Raw genomic sequence first — 18,421 nt, 5'->3', positions numbered from 1 at the left:
CCTAGATTATTACTGTATATGGGAATAGTCTTAAGAATATAACAATATTTTTATGTAATTTCATTTTTTTTAACTAGAGAAAAGCGGTTACAGGAATGGAAAGCTCTCAAGAAAAAACAAAAATTTGGGGAATTAAGAGAAATTTCTGGAAATCAGTATGTGAATGAAGTCACAAATGCAGAAAAAGATGTGTGGGTTATAATTCATCTATACAGATCAAGGTAATTACTGTAGCTTTTTGTAAAAATCTAATATTCTAATGTTTTAAGATACATATTTTTTGTTTTAATGTTGGATAAAGCATATAACAAAGACTAATCAAGAAAACAAAGTAAATCAGCTATACTTCAATTAAAAAAGAAAAATATATGTGTAGAGTCATTGGCTTCAGGGACTAAATTATTTTAATATATTTTCAGGTGTAACTTAAAGAACTTCTCATACTTAATAGAAAAACAAGTACTTTGTCAGTTAATTTGAAAAGCTTATAGAAAATTTCAAACATAGAAAAAAGTAGGAAGAATGATAAAATGAGCACCCTACATACCAGCTAGGTAGATTTCAGCAATGAACATGTTGCCGTATTTGTATCGTTTTGTTTGTATATTTATATGTGTGTATTTGTAGAACCATTTCAAAATGAATTACATGATGCTTTACTCTTAAGTATCTCAGCGTGCATCTTCAAAATCCTAAGGGCTTTTTTCTATATAACCATAATATCATTTTCTCACCAAACAAAATTAACCATAATTCCTAATAGGGACCGAACCTGTGTCTCCAGCATTGCAGGCAGATTCTTTACCATCTGAGCTATCAGAGAAGCCCCATCTAATACCCAGCCAGTCCTTAACTCAAATCTCTCCAACTAACTTCAGAATCTCTTTCATAAATACATATATTTTTGAATAATCATAATAATATTTCTATAATATATATATATATTTTGATCCCTAATCAGAGATCATGCAGTGCATTTGGATGTATCAAGTCTCTTATGCTTATTTTTTTTTGACTTGCCACATGCCAAAAGCATCAATTATTTAGTGCTCAAGCCTTCTTTATGGTCCAACTCTCACATCCATACATGACTACTGGAAAAACCATAGCTTTGATTGTACATACCTTTGTCAGTAAAGTGATGTCTCTGCTTTTTAATACACTGCCTAGGTTTGTCATAGCTTTTCTTCCAAGGAGCAAGTGTCTTTTAGTTTCATGGTTGCAGTCACAATCCACAGTGATTTTGGAGTTGAATAAAATAAAATCTATCATTGTTTCCACTATTTCCCCATCTAGTCACCATGAAGTGATGGGACCAGATGCCGTGATGTTAGTTTTTGAATGTTGAGTTTTAAGCCAGCTTTTTCACTCTCCTCTTTCACCTAAGAGGTTCTTTTTGTTGTTGTTGTTCCTCTTCTCTTTCTACCATTAAAGTGGTATCATCTGCATATCTGAGGTTGTTGGTATTTCTTCCAGCAATCTTGATTCCAGCTTGTGCTTCATCCAGCCTGACATTTAGCATAATGTACTCTGCATATCAGTTAAATAAGCAGGGTGACAATATACAACCTTGACGTATTCCTTTCCCAATTTGGAACCAATCCGTTGTTCCATGTCTGCTTCTAACTGTCACTTCTTGACCTGCGTACAGGTTTCTCAGGAGATGGGTAAGGTGGTCTGGTATTCCCATCTCTTTAAGAATTTTCCACAGTTTGTTGTGATACACACAGTAAAAGGCTTTAGTGTAGTCAATAAACCAGTAGATGTTTTTTGGGGATTTCCTTGCTCTTTCTATGATCCAGCTGCTGCTAAGTCGCTTCAGTCGTGTCCGACTCTGTGTGACCCCATTAACGGTAGCCCACCAGGCTCCCCTGTCCCTGGGATTCTCCAGGCAAGAACACTGGAGTGGGTTGCTGTTTCCTTCTCCAGTGCATGAAAAGTGAAAGTGAAGTCACTCAGTCGTGTCCTACTCTTCGCGACCCCACGGACTGCAGTCTACCAGGCTCCTCCATCCATGGGATTTTCCAGGCAAGAGTACTGGAGAGGGTTGCCATTGCCTTCTCCATCTATGATCGAGCAGATGTTGGAAATTTGATCTTTGGTTCCTTTGCTTTTTCTAAATCCAGCTTGTACATCTGAAAGTTTTCGATTCATGTACTGCTGAAGCCTAGCTTGGAGAAATTTGAGCATTACTTTGCTAACATGTGAAATGAGTGCAGTCATACAGTAATTTGAACATTCTTTGGCATTGTCTTTCTTTGGTATTGGAATGAAAACTGACCTTTTCTAGTCCAGTGGCCACTGCTGAGTTTTCTAGATTTGCTGGCATACTGAGTGCAGCACCTTAACAGCATCATCTTTTAGGATTTGAAATAGTTCAGCTGGAATTCCATCACCTTCACTAGCTTTGTTTGTATACCCCATTGCCTATTTTGTACCTCAAATTTCATGGCTAGGCCCATAAGTTGTTTTCTGATATCAAAGGTCTTGCTTATTTTTTAAAAGTTCTTCTGCGGTTAAATTCTGGCCCTCAAACCCCAACACTAAGTTTGAACTTTCAAACAACCATTTTCTCCCTGCACCACAATCTATAGTGCCAGAGTCTCCTAATTTCATACTTTTCACTGCTACCACCAATTCCCACCTGCCTCCTGCATTAAGACCACTGCCCCATAAGTGGAGTCATACCGCTGACTCAGCTCTTATTCTTACAGTAATCATCAAATTCTTCTAATTAGATATTTGTGGATTGGCTTCACCAATTTGAGGGAAAATAAAGCTTATAAAGTATTAATGTCATGGTTTTATGTGGAAAACTGATTTGAGTTAGGTAGTACATATTTCTAATATTACTTTAAGTATGCCATCCAGTAAAATAAAGTAGTATCTAGATTTGTAACAAGTTGTACTTATCTGTCTATATATATATATTCTGAAATATAAATTAAACTGTATGCACTTTGTTTTTCTTAGCTTTTTGTTACATAAATTGATATATAACATCACTTAGTGTTAAGATGATTTCTTTTTCTAAATTAATTTTTACTAGAATTACAGGGCAGGAGGAGAAGAATAGGACAGAGGATGAGATGGTTTGATAGCATCACCAACTCAATGGACATGAGTCTGGGCAAACTCCAGGAGATAGTGAAGGACAGGGAAGCCAGATATGCTGCTGTCCATTGGGTTACAAAGAGTCGGATGTGATGTAGAAACTGAACAACATACTTGCTTTACGATGTAGTATTAGCTTCTATTCACGGCAAAATGAATCATCCATGCATATACCTATGAGACCTGCATGCACTAAGAAGATATGGAAGACAATGCATTATTGTATAGTTTAGATGAGAAAAGCTGTAGATGAGAAGCTCCCGAGCCAATGTCAAAGATTACTAAATTAATGTATGTTTATATATGTCAGATGAAAAGAAAATATTTAAATTAAAAAAGATATTTTTGTGTGATTCTCTGCTTCGGCTTTTTTACTTTTGGTCCCCCTTTATCCGCTTCTCCCACCCTCTGGCAGCCTTCTAGATTCCACATGTAAGAGAGATCATATGGCATTTGTCTTTCTCTAAGTTATTTCACTTATCATAATACCCTATAGGTATATCCATGTTGTCCCAAATGAGAAAATTTCATTCTTTTTAACGGCTGAATAATATTCAGTTGTATATATACTGCAATTTCTTTGTCCATTCATCCACTGATAGACACTTGGATTGTTTATGTATTTTGACTATTGTAAATAATGCTACAATGAATATGGGGGTACATATATCTTCTCAGGTTAGTGTTTTTTCACCAACTAAATAGCCAGAGATGGAATTGCTAGACCATATGGTACTTCTATTTGTAATTTTTTGAGGAACTTCTATACTGTTTTCCATAGTGGCTGAACCAGTTTACATTCCCATCAAATAGTGCACAAGAATTCTCTTTTTTCCACATCCTTGCTGCATTGTTATTTCCTGTCTTTTTAATAATAGCCATTCTAACAGGTGTGAAGTGATATCTCACTGTGGTTTTCATTTGCATTTCCCTGGTGATTAATGATGTTGAGTATATTTTTATGTACCTGTTGGCCATCTGTATATCTTCTTTGGAAAAATGTCTATTCAGATCTTATGCCCATTTTTAAATCAGATTATTTTGGGTTTTGCTATTGAATTTTATGAGTTCTTTTATATGTTTTAGATATCAACTCCTTATCAGGTATATGTTTTACAAATATTTTCTCCCATTCAGTAGGTTGCCTTTCATTTTGTTGATGGTTTTCTTTTGCTGTGCATAAGATTTTTAGTATAATGTAGTTTCACTTATTTTTGCTTTCATTGCTTTTGCTCTTGGTGTCAGAATCGAAAAATTATCACCAAGATCTATGTCATTGCCCATGTTCTCTTTTAGGAGTTCTGTGGTTTCAGGTCTTATATTTATATCTCTAATCTTTTTTGAGTTATTTTTGTGTATGATGTAAGATAGTGGTCAAATCTCATTTTTATGTGTGTTGCTGTCCAGTTTGCCCAACACTGTTCATTCCCATTGTGTGTTCTTTGCCTCCTTTGTCATAGATTAAGTGACCATGTAAGTATGGGTTTATTTTTGGTCTGTCCATGCTTTCCATTGATCTCTGTGTTTTTTTTTCCTTTGTGTTTGTGTTCCTATCGGTTACACAATGTTTTAATGACTATAGCCTTATAATACAGTTTAATATCAGGAAACATGTGGCCTCCAATTTTGTTCTTCTTTCTCAAGATTGCTTTGACTACTTGGATTTCTTTGTGATTCCTTACAAGTTTTAGGATTATTTGTTCTATTTCTGTGAAAAATTCCATTGGAATTTTGATGAGGATTGTATTGAATCTGTAGATTGATTGGGGGTAATATGAATATTTCCAATCCATGAGCACAGAGTATCTTTCCATTTGTTTGTTTCTTTTTCACTTTTTTTCATTAATGTCTTATAGTTTTCAAATGTTTTTTACCCCTGGGTAGTTTATTCTTTCTGATGCAATTACAAATGGGATTGTTTTCTTTGTTTCTCTTTCTGATTCATAGTGTATAGAAACAAAACTTAGTTCATTCTTAGTTATAGAAACATAACTGACTTTTGTGTATTGATTTTTTAGCTTACAACTTTAATGAATTCTTTTATTAGTTCTAACCATTTTTTGGATAGAGTCTTTAGGGTTCTCTAAATATAATACCATGTCATAGTGACATGCTTTACTTCTTTCTTTCCTATTTAGATGCCTTTTATTTATTTATTTTTTCTTGCTCTGGCTAGGACTTCCAATATTATGTTGAATTAAAGTTTGGTGAGAGTGGGCATCCTTGCCTTGGTCCTCATCTTGAGGAAAGACTTTCAGCTTTTCACTGTTGAATATGAAATTAGCTGTGGTCCTAAGGCAATGGCACCCCACTCCAGAACTCTTGCCTGGAAAATCCCATGGACGGAGGAGCCTGGTGGGCTGCAGTCCATGAGGTCGCTAAGAGTCGGACACTACTGAGCGACTTCACTTTCACTTTTCACTTTCATGCGTTGGAGAAGGAAATGGCAACCCACTCCAGTGTTCTTGCCTGGAGAATCCCAGGGATGGGGGAACCTGTTGGGCTGCCGTCTGTGGGGTCGCACAGAGTTGGACACGACTGAAGTGACTTAGCAGTAGCAGTGTCATATCAGGCCTTTATTATGTTGAGATTTGTTCCCTCTATACTCACTTTGTTGAGTTTTTCTAATTTGTGAAACAAGGTTAGCAAAAAAAAATTGATGATAAAAGCCAGAAACTGGCAAAGAGAAGACAAATTAAAAAATATACAAAGTCTTCCCCCAATATTGATAAGACCTAGTATATTGCCATTGGTTTCATTTTCAGAGTTTGTTTAAAATGGAGCAAGAACTCACAAGTACATATGAAGCAATTTGAGTGCAGAAATCTTTATTATTCCTCTGACATTTATATTTTTCTGGCTTACAATGAGCTACACAACAATTTTTTTCTAAGTGATTCACGTTCATCATGTTTCTCCAAAGCATGCATTTGATATTCTTCAGAACTGCAGTGACTTTTGCTGTCACACTTTTATTTATTTGTTAAGTATAATAAAATACGCAGTGTGCATAAACAAACATAGAGGAGGAAAGTGGATAAAGTCCAGCATGCAGTATGTCCTGGTATGAGCCACTCACTTAAGAGAGCTTCAACTTCAACTATACCTGTGATGGTTTGCAGGAGTTGAGAATACGAATGGGAGTAAGATGCTTTTATGATATAGTACAAGAGACGAACTAAACATTTCATGTGTATATCTATCTATATATATGGATGTATGTATTGAAAGGACATGTAAGGTGTAATACAAGAGAAAGTGAAGTGAAAGTGAAGTCGCTCAGTCGTGTCTGACTCTTTGTGACCCCATGGACTATAGCCTATGAGGGTCCTCCGTCCATGGGATTCTCCAGGCAAGAATACTGGAGTGGGTTGCCATTTCCTTCTCCAGGGGATCTTCCCAACCCAGGGATCGAACCCAGGTCTCCCGCATTACGGGCGGATGCTTTACCATCTAAGCCACCAGGGAAGATCTCAAGAGAAGAATGTACTAATTTTGTCTGTTAGACAAAGACCTTTTCTCTGATTAACATGGTTCACAGTAATATTTTTCCTCTACTGTATTGTTTCAAATATGCTCCATATGAATGATGAGAAAATGTATACAAAGATGAAGGAGAAATACACTTGTATCAAATTTAGCATTTGTTTTTTTTTAAAGAATGCCCAGTGAATGTGTCTAGAATGAGAAAAGGGTCTAGGATATAGTTACAAGGAATATCTACATTTGAGGTATTGGTATAAGGAGTAAGTCAAAGGAGTAAAAAGGAAATTCATAGAAAAAATTATCACAGCAATCAAAAAAGGAGAGCCATTTAAGAAGGGAAGTGAACGACATAGAGATTTTTAAAATCTTTTTTCATCTGGGCTGTGACCAGGAAAGAGTAGTTATTAGAGGGAGAGAGAATGAGAAAGGACTTTTTAAAAAAATTTTAGTATTTTGAATATGTTTATGTAGAGTAGAGAAGGATAGCTTAAGAAAATAGGATAACAAATAAAGAATGGTCCCATAGGAAATGGAAGGAGTGTGGGATAAAGCTGAGAATTAGCTTTGAAATAATTTAATAAAGCTGTGATTGAGTGATAGAGAAAAGTGACTAATTAAAACATGAGTGTAATGAGAGTTAAGGGATAGAGCTGGAAGAATTTGCGATTTTGGTTACATTTCTGATCAATTTTAAATTTCCAATGAACAGTTCTGGGTGTTGGGGAATATGATATAGCATGTCAAAGAAAAGGGTGGATGAAGTTTGAGTAAAAGGAATTCAAGGAAGTTTGAGATAGCTTCTGGTGTGGAAATAACCTATGACCAAGAGTTGGGTCCCCTTGTTTAAATTTAGAACTGCTAAAGATCCCCTAGAAATGTCCTGTTTTTTTTTTTTTTTCCTTTCTTTCTCCTCCCCTCCCCATCAGTGTCCTATAAACTAGGAACTTACTGGTTCCTCAATTACATTGTACTTGATTACACTGCTGCCAAGTCAAATGTGGTTAGCCTTAGTTAGGCTGCAAATTCCCATGGTAGCAAGCTTCATTCCCAGGCTATAACAGTTTTTGTAATGAAAATCAGAGACTCTATAGTTTATCACTACTAAAGGTAAAAATAGAGGATTACAATTGATGCAATCTTATATTGAAAGAAAATCTAAAGATATATTTTGTCATGGAAATGTTTTACTTATTTTATTCGATTGAAATAAGTAGCCTGTTTTTTTAAAGATGTTGTGTGTATTGTTTCTCTTTTTAGCATCCCATTGTGTTTGTTGGTTAACCAGCATCTTAGTCTCCTAGCAAGAAAGTTTCCTGAAACTAAATTTGTTAAAGCCATCGCGAATAGCTGTATTGAACACTACCATGACAATTGTTTACCAACCATTTTTGTTTATAAAAATGGTCAGATAGAAGGCAAGTTCATTGGAATTATAGAATGTGGAGGGATAAATCTCAAGCTCGAAGGTAATGATATTACTTTTAAAATTTGCCTGTTAAGAAAATTTACCTAACTTAACAAATATCATGAAAATTTATTTTCATAAAACATTAGGCTTTTCCCTTGTTTCTAGTTTCTTCTTATATGCCTTCAGATTAATTTTCCTACAATAATACTATCATAACACCCACTTGCTTAAATCCTTAATGATTCTTTGTTTCAAACACATTAAAAATTCAGAATCATATGCTTAAAAATTTCAGCCCATCTATCCAGTTGTATTCCTCAATGTTTTCTGCAGTTTCTGCTGCAACCAAGCTGGTATTCAACCACTATCTCAAACACACTTAACTCATTTGTGCCTTTATATTGGGTTGGCCAAAAAATTTGTTTGGGTTTTTCCATAAAATATTACAAAAATCTGGACGAACTTTTTGGCCAACCCAATACCTTGTTTCATACTCTGTCTCTGTACCCTAAATACCCTACCCTGCTTTAGTCTTTGTTCCAAACCCTATTCCTTCTTAGGTTTCCATTTGATCCATTATGTGATGCTGGACCAATTAATAATCTGTTTTCATGTTCTCTACTGAATTTCTATAGCATATATTCTATACACAACTTATTTTCCATTTATCTACATATTCTCAGATTTTGTTGGTTAACCCATTCCCTTTGAGTTTTGTCTCCCTAACAGGTGCAAGGACTATGCCTTCTACTGTTTTCTTTTTCATAGTACATAGCAAAGGGCTTTATAGTTTTACGTTCTCCAACATGTTTAGATGCTTCCCTGGTGGCTCAGACGGTAAAGCGTCTGCCTGTAGTAACGGAGACCTGGGTTCGATCCCTGGGTTGGGAAGATCCCCTGGAGAAGGAAATGGCAACCCACTCCAGCACTCTTACCTGGAAAATTCCATGGACTGAGGAGCCTGGTTGGCTACAAACCATGGGGTCACAGTAATGTTTACTTCCAAACTTAGTTCTAAGACCCAACTCTTCAGTTAGTCATTTCTTGGAGTTGATATAATTCTGTATGATTAAAATCTTTTCTCCTACCATTGTATTAAAGCCACTGTGAATGGCTATTTTTAACAGTCTTTCTTTCACTCTATCATTCCCCTAAAACTGTTTTTGGCCTTAGTAAGACTTCCAGAATTATAATTGTTTCAGAGTTTTCCTTCCCTCTCTATTTTACCATCTTACTTTTCAGCCTGTGCCTTATCCTCTTTTTTTTTGTTAAGGGCTTAAATTTATTTAGTATATTTTTCTAAATTTTTATTGCAAGATATTCGCTTTATAATATTGTACTGGTTTCTGCCACTCATCAACATGAATCAGTCACAGGTACACATATGTCTCCTCCCTCTTGAACCTTCCTCCCATCTCCCACCCCATCCCACCCCTCTCAGCTTTCACAGAGCACTGGGTTGAGCTCCCTGCGTCATATCATAATGTGCATGTTTCCATGCCTCTCTCTGAAGTCACCTCCCACACACACACAGTGTCCACATGTCTGTTCTATCTGTGTCTCCACTGCTGCCCTGCAAACAGGTTCATCAGTACCATCTCACTACATTCCATACACACGCATGAATATACAGGCTTTGTGTCTCTCTTCCTGACTTGCTTCACTCTGTACAGTAGGCTCTAGGTTCATCCACCTCATTAGGACTGACTCAAATGCATTCTTTTTTAAAGCTGAGTAACATTCCATTGTATATATGTACCACAATTTCTGTATCCATTCATCTGTCAATGGACATCTAGGCTGCTTCCATGTCCTAGCTATTGTAAAAAGTGTTGCAGCAAACATTGGTGTACATGTGTCTGTCTCAGTTATGGTTTTCACAAGATATATACCCAGCAGTGGGATTTCCGGGTCATATGGTAGTTCTGTTTCTGTTCCTAGTTTTTTAAGGTTTCTCCATACTGTTCTCCATCAGTTCAGTTCAGTCAGTCAGTTCAGTCACTCAGTTGTATCCAACTCTTTGCGATCCCATGAATCGCAGCACGCCAGGCCACCCTGTCCATCGCCAACTCCCGGAGTTCACTCAGACTCACCATCTGTTAGTGATGCCATCCAGCCATCTCATCCTCTGTCGTCCCCTTCTCCTCCTGCCCCCAATCCCTCCTAGCATCAGAGTCTTTTCCAATGAGTCAGCTCTTCGCATGAGGTGGCCAAAGTACTGGAGTTTCAGCTTTAGCATCGTTTCTTCCAAAGAAATCCCAGAGCTGATCTCCTTGCAGTCCAAGGGACTCTTAAGAGTCTTCTCCAACACCACAGTTCAAAAGCATCAATTCTTCGGTGCTCAGCCTTCTTCACAGTCCAACTCTCACGTCCATACATGACCACTGGAAAAACCATAGCTTTGACTAGACGGACCTTTGTTGACAAAGTAATGTCTCTGCTTTTGAATATACTATCTAGGTTGGCATAACTTTCCTTCCAAGGAGTAAGCGTCTTTTAATTTCATGGCTGCAGTCACCATCTGCAGTGATATTGGAGCCCCAAAAAATAAAGTCTGACACTGTTTCCACTGTTTCCCCATCTATTTCCCATGAAGTGATGGGACTGGATGCCATGATCTTAGTTTTCTGAATGTTGAGCTTTAAGCCAACTTTTTCACTCTCCACTTTCACTTTCATCAAAAGGCTTTTGAGTTCCTCTTCACTTTCTGCCAAAAGGGTGGTGTCATCTGCATATCTGAGGTTATTGATATTTCTCCCGGCAATCTTGATTCCAGTTTGTGTTTCTTCCAGCCCAGCGTTTCTCATAATGTACTCTGCATATAAGTTAAATAAGCAGGGTGACAATATGCAGCCTTTGACGTACTCCTTTTCCTATTTGGGACCAGTCTGTTGTTCCATGGTGGTTGAATCAATTTCATTTCCACCAACAGTGCAAGAGGGTTCCCTTTTCAATACATCCTCTTCAGCATTTATTGTTTGTAGATTTTTTTAATGATGGCCATTATGACTGGTGTGAGGTGATAACTCATTGTGGTTTTGATTTGCATTTTTCTTATAATGAGCATTGTTGAGCATCTATGCATATATTTGTTGGCCATCTGTTGTGCCTTATCCTCTTAATTTAAAAAATATATAAGTATACAAACAATAATATAGAAAATATTCACGTAATCATTACCCAAAATAACAAATGTGAACATTTGTTCATGTTTCCTTCAGCTATTTGTTTATTATTGAAATAATCAGTACAGATGTTGAAGTTGCCTATATTTCCATTCCTAGTTCTATTCCCCTCCCTGCCTCACTAAGCAGTCACTATCATGAGTAGTGTGTTATCCGGACTCTACTTTTTAAAATTGTAATACCTGAAAAAAAATTTAAATTATTTAAAAATACACATAACATGAAATTCATCATTTGAATGATTAAAAACTTAGAATACAGTATTATTAGTTATTGTTACCCTGCAATAAATTATATATCCAGAACTTAATTATGAATAAATAAGTTATATTATTTAATCATTTTAAAGTACATGGTTAGTGAAAGGCTCTCAGTTGTGTCCAACTCTTTGCAACCCCATATACAGTCCATGGAATTCTCCAGGCCAGAATACTGGAATGGGTAGCCTTTCCCTTCTTCAGGGGATCTTCCCTACCCAGAGATCGAACCCAGGTCTCACACATTGTAGGCGGATTCCTTACCAGCTGAGCCACCAGGGAAGCCCAAGAATACTGGAGTGGGTAGCCTATCTCTTCTCCAGTGGATCTTCCTGACCCAGGAATTGAACCAGGGTCTCCTGCATTGCAGGTGGATCCTTTATCAACTGAGCTATCAGGGAAGCCCAAAGTATATGGTTAAGTGATATTAAGTATATTTTCACTGTTGTGCCATCATCACCATTATCCATCTCAAGAACTCTTTGCATTTTGCAAAGAGTTGGAACTCTATATCCTTAAAAAGTAACTCTTTATTCTCTGCTCTCTCTAGCCCCTGGCAACCACCATTTTACTTTCTAATTCTGAATTTGACTACTCTCAAAGTACATCATATAAATGAATTAGGCAGTTTTGTCCTTTTGTGACTGGCTTATTTTACTTGGCACAACATCCTCAAGATTAATCTGTATTGTAGTACGTGTCAGCATTTGCTTCCTTTTTAAAACTTTAAGTCTGAATAATATTCCATTGTATTTTTTATAGTACATTTAGTGTAGTGCTAGTCACTCAGTCATTCTGACTCTTTGCAATCCCATGAACTGTAACTTGCTAGGCTCCTCTGTCCATGGGATTCTCCAGGCAAGAATACTGGAGTGGGTTGCCATTCCCTTCTCCAGAGGATCTTCCCAACCCAGGGATCGAACCTGGGTCTTCTGCGTTGCAGGCAGATTCTTTACCCTTTGAGCTACAGGGCAGACCCATTAATCTGTTGATGGACATATTTGTTGCTTCTACCTTGTGGCTATGGTCAATAATGCTGCTGAGAACATGGATATGCATAATCTATTCTGGTCCCCCTTTTTAGTGCCTTTGAGTGTATAGTCAGAAGTAGAATTGCTGGATCATATAACAGTTCACAGAAGAACTGTACAAAAAAGATCTTCACGACCTAGATAATCATGATGGTGTAACACTGACCTAGAGCCAGACATCCTGGAATGTGAAGTCAAGTGGGCCTTAGAAAGCATCACTACGAACAAAGCTAGTGGAGGTGATAGAATTCCAGTTGAGTTATTCCAAATCCTGAAAGATGTTGCTGTGAAAGTGCTGCACTCAATATGCCAGCAAATTTGGAAAACTCAGCAGTGGCCACAGGACTGGAAAAGGTCAGTTTTCATGCCAATCCCAAAGAAAGGCAATGCCAAAGAATGCTCAAACTACCGCACAATTGCACTCATCTCACACGCTAGTAAAGTAATGCTCAAAATTCTCCAAGCCAGGCTTCAGCAATACCTGAACCGTGAACTTCCTGATATTCAAGCTGGTTTTAGAAAAGGCAGAGGAACCAGAGATCAAATTGCCAACATCCGCTGGATCATCAAAAAAGCAAGAGAGTTCCAGGAAAACATCTATTTCTGCTATATTGACTATGCCGAAGCCTTTGACTGTGTGGATCACAATAAACTGTGGACAATTCTGAAAGAGATGGGAATACCAGACCACCTGATCTGCCTCTTGAGAAACCTGTATGCAGGTCAGGAAGCACCAGTTAGAACTGGACATGGAACAACAGACTGGTTCCAAATAGGAAAAGGAGTACGTCAAGGCTGTATATTGTCACCCTGTTTATTTAACTTATATGCAGAGTACATTATGAGAAACACTGGACTGGAAGAAACACAAGCTGGAATCAAGATTGCCGGGAGAAATATGAATAACCTCAGATATGCAGATGACACCACCCTTATGGCAGAAAGTGAAGAGGAACTCAAAAGCCTCTTGATGAAAGTCAAAGTGGAGAGTGAAAAAGTTGGCTTAAAGCTCAACATTCAGAAAACGAAGATCATGGCATCCAGTCCCATCACTTCATGGGAAATAGATGGGGAAACAGTGGAAACAGTGTCAGACTTTATTTTTCTGGGCTCTAAAATCACTGCAGACAGTGATTGCAGCCATGAAATTCAAAGACGTTTACTCCTTGGAAGGAAAGTTATGACCAACCTAGATAGCATATTCAAAAGCAGAGACATTACTTTGCCAACAAAGGTCCATCTAGTCAAGGCTATGGTTTTTCCTGTGGTCATGTATGGATATGAGAGTTGGACTGTGAAGAAGGCTGAGCGCCGAAGAATTGATGCTTTTGAACTGTGGTGTTGGAGAAGCCTCTTGAGAGTCCCTTGGACTGCAAGGAGATCCAACCAGTCCATTCTGAAGGAGATCAGCCCTGGGATTTCTTTGGAAGGAATGATGCTAAAGCTGAAACTCCAGTACTTTGGCCACCTCATGCGAAGAGTTGACTCATTGGAAAAGACTCTGATGCTGGGAGGGATTGTGGGCAGGAGAAGGGGATGACAGAGGATGAGATGGCTGGATGGCATCACTGACTCGATGGACGTGAGTCTGAGTGAACTCCGGGAGTTGGTGATGGAGAGGGAGGCCTGGCGTGCTGCGATTCATGGGGTCGAAAAGAGTCGGACACGACTGAGCGACTGATCTGATCTGATCTGATAACAGTTCTACTTTAATTTTTGAGCAACAGCATACTGTTTCCCCAGGGGCTGCACATCTAGCACTCCCACCAACAATGCAGAGAAGTTCTAATTTTTCTACATCCTTAGCAACACCTGTTCGTTCCCTTTTTTTCTTAAATAGTAATTACTATTTAAGAAAAAAATGTATCTTAATGTATGTGAGGTGTCTTCCCCCCACTGACTTTTGATATCTCCTATGTCATTTTCAGGATTAAAAAAAAGATGCTTCAATCTGTTTCTGAAGTTTCTACTATGTTCCAGTGGTCTGTTCTGTCTATCCCTGAATCAGTATAGTACTATGTTAATGACTCTACCTTCCTAACAATTTAGCTGTCTCTAGTAGGGCAAGTCTTTTCAAAATGTAATATAAATGTTGGAATTAGTCTGAAAAATCCTGTTGGTTATTTATTAGAATCACATTTAAAGATTAATTGTTGAAGACTTGATATCCTAATAATAGTGAATATTCCTGTCCATGAATAAGATATAGTTTGTCATTAATTTTGATCTTCTTTTTTTTGGTAACTTTCTTCATAAATATAATGTATTTACCATTGGCCCTTGAACAGCGCAAGAGTTATGAGTATTGACCCCCACGAAGTGAAAAATCCACACATAATTTTAGAGTTGGCTCTCTGTACTTGCAATTCTGCATCTGTGGATTCAAACAACTATGGATTGTGTAGACCTATAATATGAATTTATTGAAAAAATCCACATACCTGCAAACCTCTGCAGTTCAAACCTGTTTGAACTGTTCAAGGGCCAATTGTATTATATTTTGTAATTTTCCTCTTAAGTTTATTTTGTAATTTTCCTCACAAATGTTCTGTTCATTTACACAGTGCTTAGGAATAAATTTTAACAAAATAAGCAGTTTGCAGGATTGGGAGGTTTTTGTTATCAGTTCAGTTTTTTCAGTTTTGCTCTTAAATATGTTCACATAATTCACACTTTTTTGTTGCGGTTTTCCCACTAAAATTTTCAAATGTATTGGCATACTTTTTTCTCATAGTAGTCTCATGGCTTTAAAACCTTTATCTTGGTTTTGCCCCCATATAATTCTTTATGTTGTTTAGTTTGTTTCTTGTTCTTGTGATCTTTTTTGCCTAAGGTGTGTCTATTAGTCTCTTCAAAGAACCAACTTGTGATTTTGTTAGTCACCTCTCTTGCTTTTGCTTTTCAGCCTTTGCTAAAGTCTCTTCTTCATTATATCCCTCTTTCTGCTTTCCTTTGATTTACATTAATTTTTTTTCTAGCTCTTTGATTTGTACTTTCAAAGCACTATTTTCAGTCATTTAAAAATAAATGTTAGCCATAATTTCTCTCTTTACGTATAACTCTGCTATATCCAATGTTTTTTGACATAGTACTTCATTGTAATTTAGTTCTAAATATATCATTGTTTCCACATTAATTTTATTGGAGTCAACTTCTGTTTCATATAGATGTTCCAAGATTTTATCTGATTTATTGATGGGTTATTTTTTGCAGAACTTGAATGGAAGCTAGCAGAAGTTGGAGCAATACAGACTGATTTGGAAGAAAACCCCAAAAAAGCCATTGTAGATGTGATGGTATCTTCAATTAGAAACACTTCTATTTATGGTGACTCTGATAGCTCAAACAGTGACAGTGAAGATACCAAATAGAAATATTTAATAAACAGCTTTAAAGTGTTTATATATGGAGTGTTTTTGTCATTGCCTTTATAATCAGAGATCAGAATATTTATAAATAAATTTATTTTCATTTTCATATTAGAATTATAGCTTATATGTAATTACAAAAACTTCCAGATATTTCAGAATATTTATTGCCTCCAACAAAACTAGAATTTGTCATGAACCCTTAATATTTTTCTGTACTTTATCCTTTTTCTGCTCCTTTTTGGACAATAACAAATATATTACAAGTCCTCTGTGTTACATAATCACTTCCAAAAAGGCATGTGAATAAAAATGATGAAAAAGAATGATGGAATTTAATTTACTTTAATAAATATTAAAGTCTATTATTTAGAGGCTTTGAGTGAAAATACTTAAATTTATGACCATATGCTTTTTCTATGAAGTCTCTTACCTATTAAAAAAATTAAGCACTCAATGGAAAAATGCAATTTAAAGATTCTAAAAAGTACTAGGAAACATCTCTACTCGTTATAATTTTTAATAGTTCTATTATTTTTAGAAAGTATTAGCTTACTAAGTAGACAGGTGATTGAATCATTAGACCTGTATAACATGTAAGTTTCTAAATCATGAGAAGTGAGAAAAGTATATTGTGAGGCTTACATATCTTTTGATAGTAATCTCAGAAGAATTCATCATGAGAAAATAACACTACAGAACCTGCAGCATGTTTTAATCTTGGATTAATAACTGACACCACTTTTAGAGAAAATGGTGTTAAATACAGCATGTAATTGTTTAACAACACATTCTAGTCTTCTAGTTTGTTTGTACTGGTGACCCATCATTGTGATTTTGGGTATTCACTGATGTGTTTGAGAGAATCCAGACTAAGTTTAAGTGATTAGATTACAAAAATAAATTGGTGAAAACTGAGGCAATTTAGGACTTCCCAGGTGGTGCTAGTGGTAAAGAGTGCAGGAGACATGAGAGACAATCCCTGGGTTAGGAAAATCCCCTGGAGAAGGGAATGGCAACCCACTCCAGTATTCTTGCCTGGAGAATTCCATGGACAGAGGAGCCTGGTGGGTACAGCCCATAGGGTTGCACAGAGTCGGACGTGACTGAAGCGACTTAGCATGCACGAGGCAATTTAACATGAAGTCAGAAAAGGGTATTTGGTGTTCTTAGGGGTAGATAGGGATCATAGAGGCAGCAGAGAATGATGAAGTGGAGGGAAAGTTAAATACAGATTGAGTTGTTGTTGTTCAGTCGCCCAGTTGTTTACGATCTCATGGACTGCAGCACACCAGGCCTCCTTGTCCCTCACCATCTCCTAAAGTTTGCCCAAGTTCATGTCCATTGCATCAGTGATGCCATCTGGCCATCTCATCCTCTGGCACCCTCTTCTTCTCCTGCCCTCAGTCTTTCCTGGCATCAGGGACTTTTCCAGTAGATCAACTGTTTGCATCAGGTGACCAAAATACTGGAGCTTCAGCTTCAGCATCAGTCCTCCTTCCAATGAGTATTCAGGGTTGATTTCCCTTAAGATTGACTGGTTTGATCTCCTTGCTGTCCAAGGGACTTTCAGGAGTCTTCTCTAGCACCACTGTTCGAAGGCATCGATTCATTAGTGTTCTGCCTTCTTCACGGTCCAGCTCTCACAGCTGAACGTGATTGCTGGGAAGACCGTAGCCTTGACTATACGAATCTTGTCAGCTTACTCTGCTTTTCAGCACACACTGAGTTGCTGCTGCTGCTGCTAAGTCACTTCAGTCGTGTCCAACTCTGTGCGACCCCATAGACAGCAGCCCACCAGGTTCCCCTGTCCCTGGGATTCTCAAGGCAAGCACACTGAGTTAGGTGGTAATAATTTATTTTATCAGATAAGGTAAAATCAAATGATCTAACTTTGTAAAGAATTAGGAAGACCCTCTTCTGAGATAGCAAAGAAAGGCTTTTGAAAATATACACATTTGGATGAAGGGAGGAAACGTTGAGAAGCAAAGTTGGGAGTTGCACACAATGGTCTTTATTATAGCGTTAGCACACATATCAGAGAAATAATTACCTATAAGGTCCAACTTCTAAGAGTCTTTAACAAAATGGATGGAAAGATTCCTATTGACAATAAAACAGCTGTGGAAATTAAAGGAAAAACCATATTAATCATAAAGTTAAAATGTAACTTTAATGCCATCTAATGCATATAAGTATAGACATTATTTCCCTGACTTCCCTGGTGGCTCAGGTGGTAAAGAATCTGCCTGCAATGTGGGAGACCCAGGTTCAATTCCTGGGTCTGAAAGATCCCCTGGAGAAGGGAATGGCAATCCATTCCAGTGTTCTGGCCTGAAGAGTCCCACAGACAGAGGAGCCTGGTGGGCTACAGTCCATGGGGTCGCAAAGAGTCAGACCCAGCTAAGCAACTAGCATTCATTATTTCCCTTCCAATTGAAACCGAATGCAAAAGGTTCCCCCAAATGCAATTTTTTTTTTAGTAAATCCATCATATTTACCTATTTTCTTTTTTGAGTTAAAATTAGCAGAGGAAGTAGTAATAGTATTTAAGATGTTTGAATAAAAAGAT

At 37.3% G+C, this 18,421-nt stretch overlaps 1 protein-coding gene across 1 annotated transcript in view; it reads left to right on the top strand.

The window, feature by feature from the left end:
* PDCL2 (phosducin like 2) overlaps positions 1–16,172 on the top strand; it is a 35,770-nt gene extending 19,598 nt beyond the window's left edge. Inside the window, exons 4-6 of the mRNA NM_001040551.2 lie at positions 78–221; positions 7,858–8,066; positions 15,695–16,172. Of these exons, the coding sequence (NP_001035641.1) occupies positions 78–221; positions 7,858–8,066; positions 15,695–15,852 (511 nt within the window). The 3' untranslated portion in view covers positions 15,853–16,172. The remainder of the gene's footprint in view (positions 1–77; positions 222–7,857; positions 8,067–15,694) is intronic.
* The last annotated feature ends 2,249 nt before the right edge of the window (positions 16,173–18,421 follow it).

This window comes from Bos taurus, chromosome 6 (genome assembly GCF_002263795.3).
Source record: "Bos taurus isolate L1 Dominette 01449 registration number 42190680 breed Hereford chromosome 6, ARS-UCD2.0, whole genome shotgun sequence".
Taxonomy (NCBI): domain Eukaryota; kingdom Metazoa; phylum Chordata; class Mammalia; order Artiodactyla; family Bovidae; genus Bos; species Bos taurus.
Note: the sequence above shows the minus strand (reverse complement) of the source record. Positions and strands in the feature narration are given on the sequence as shown.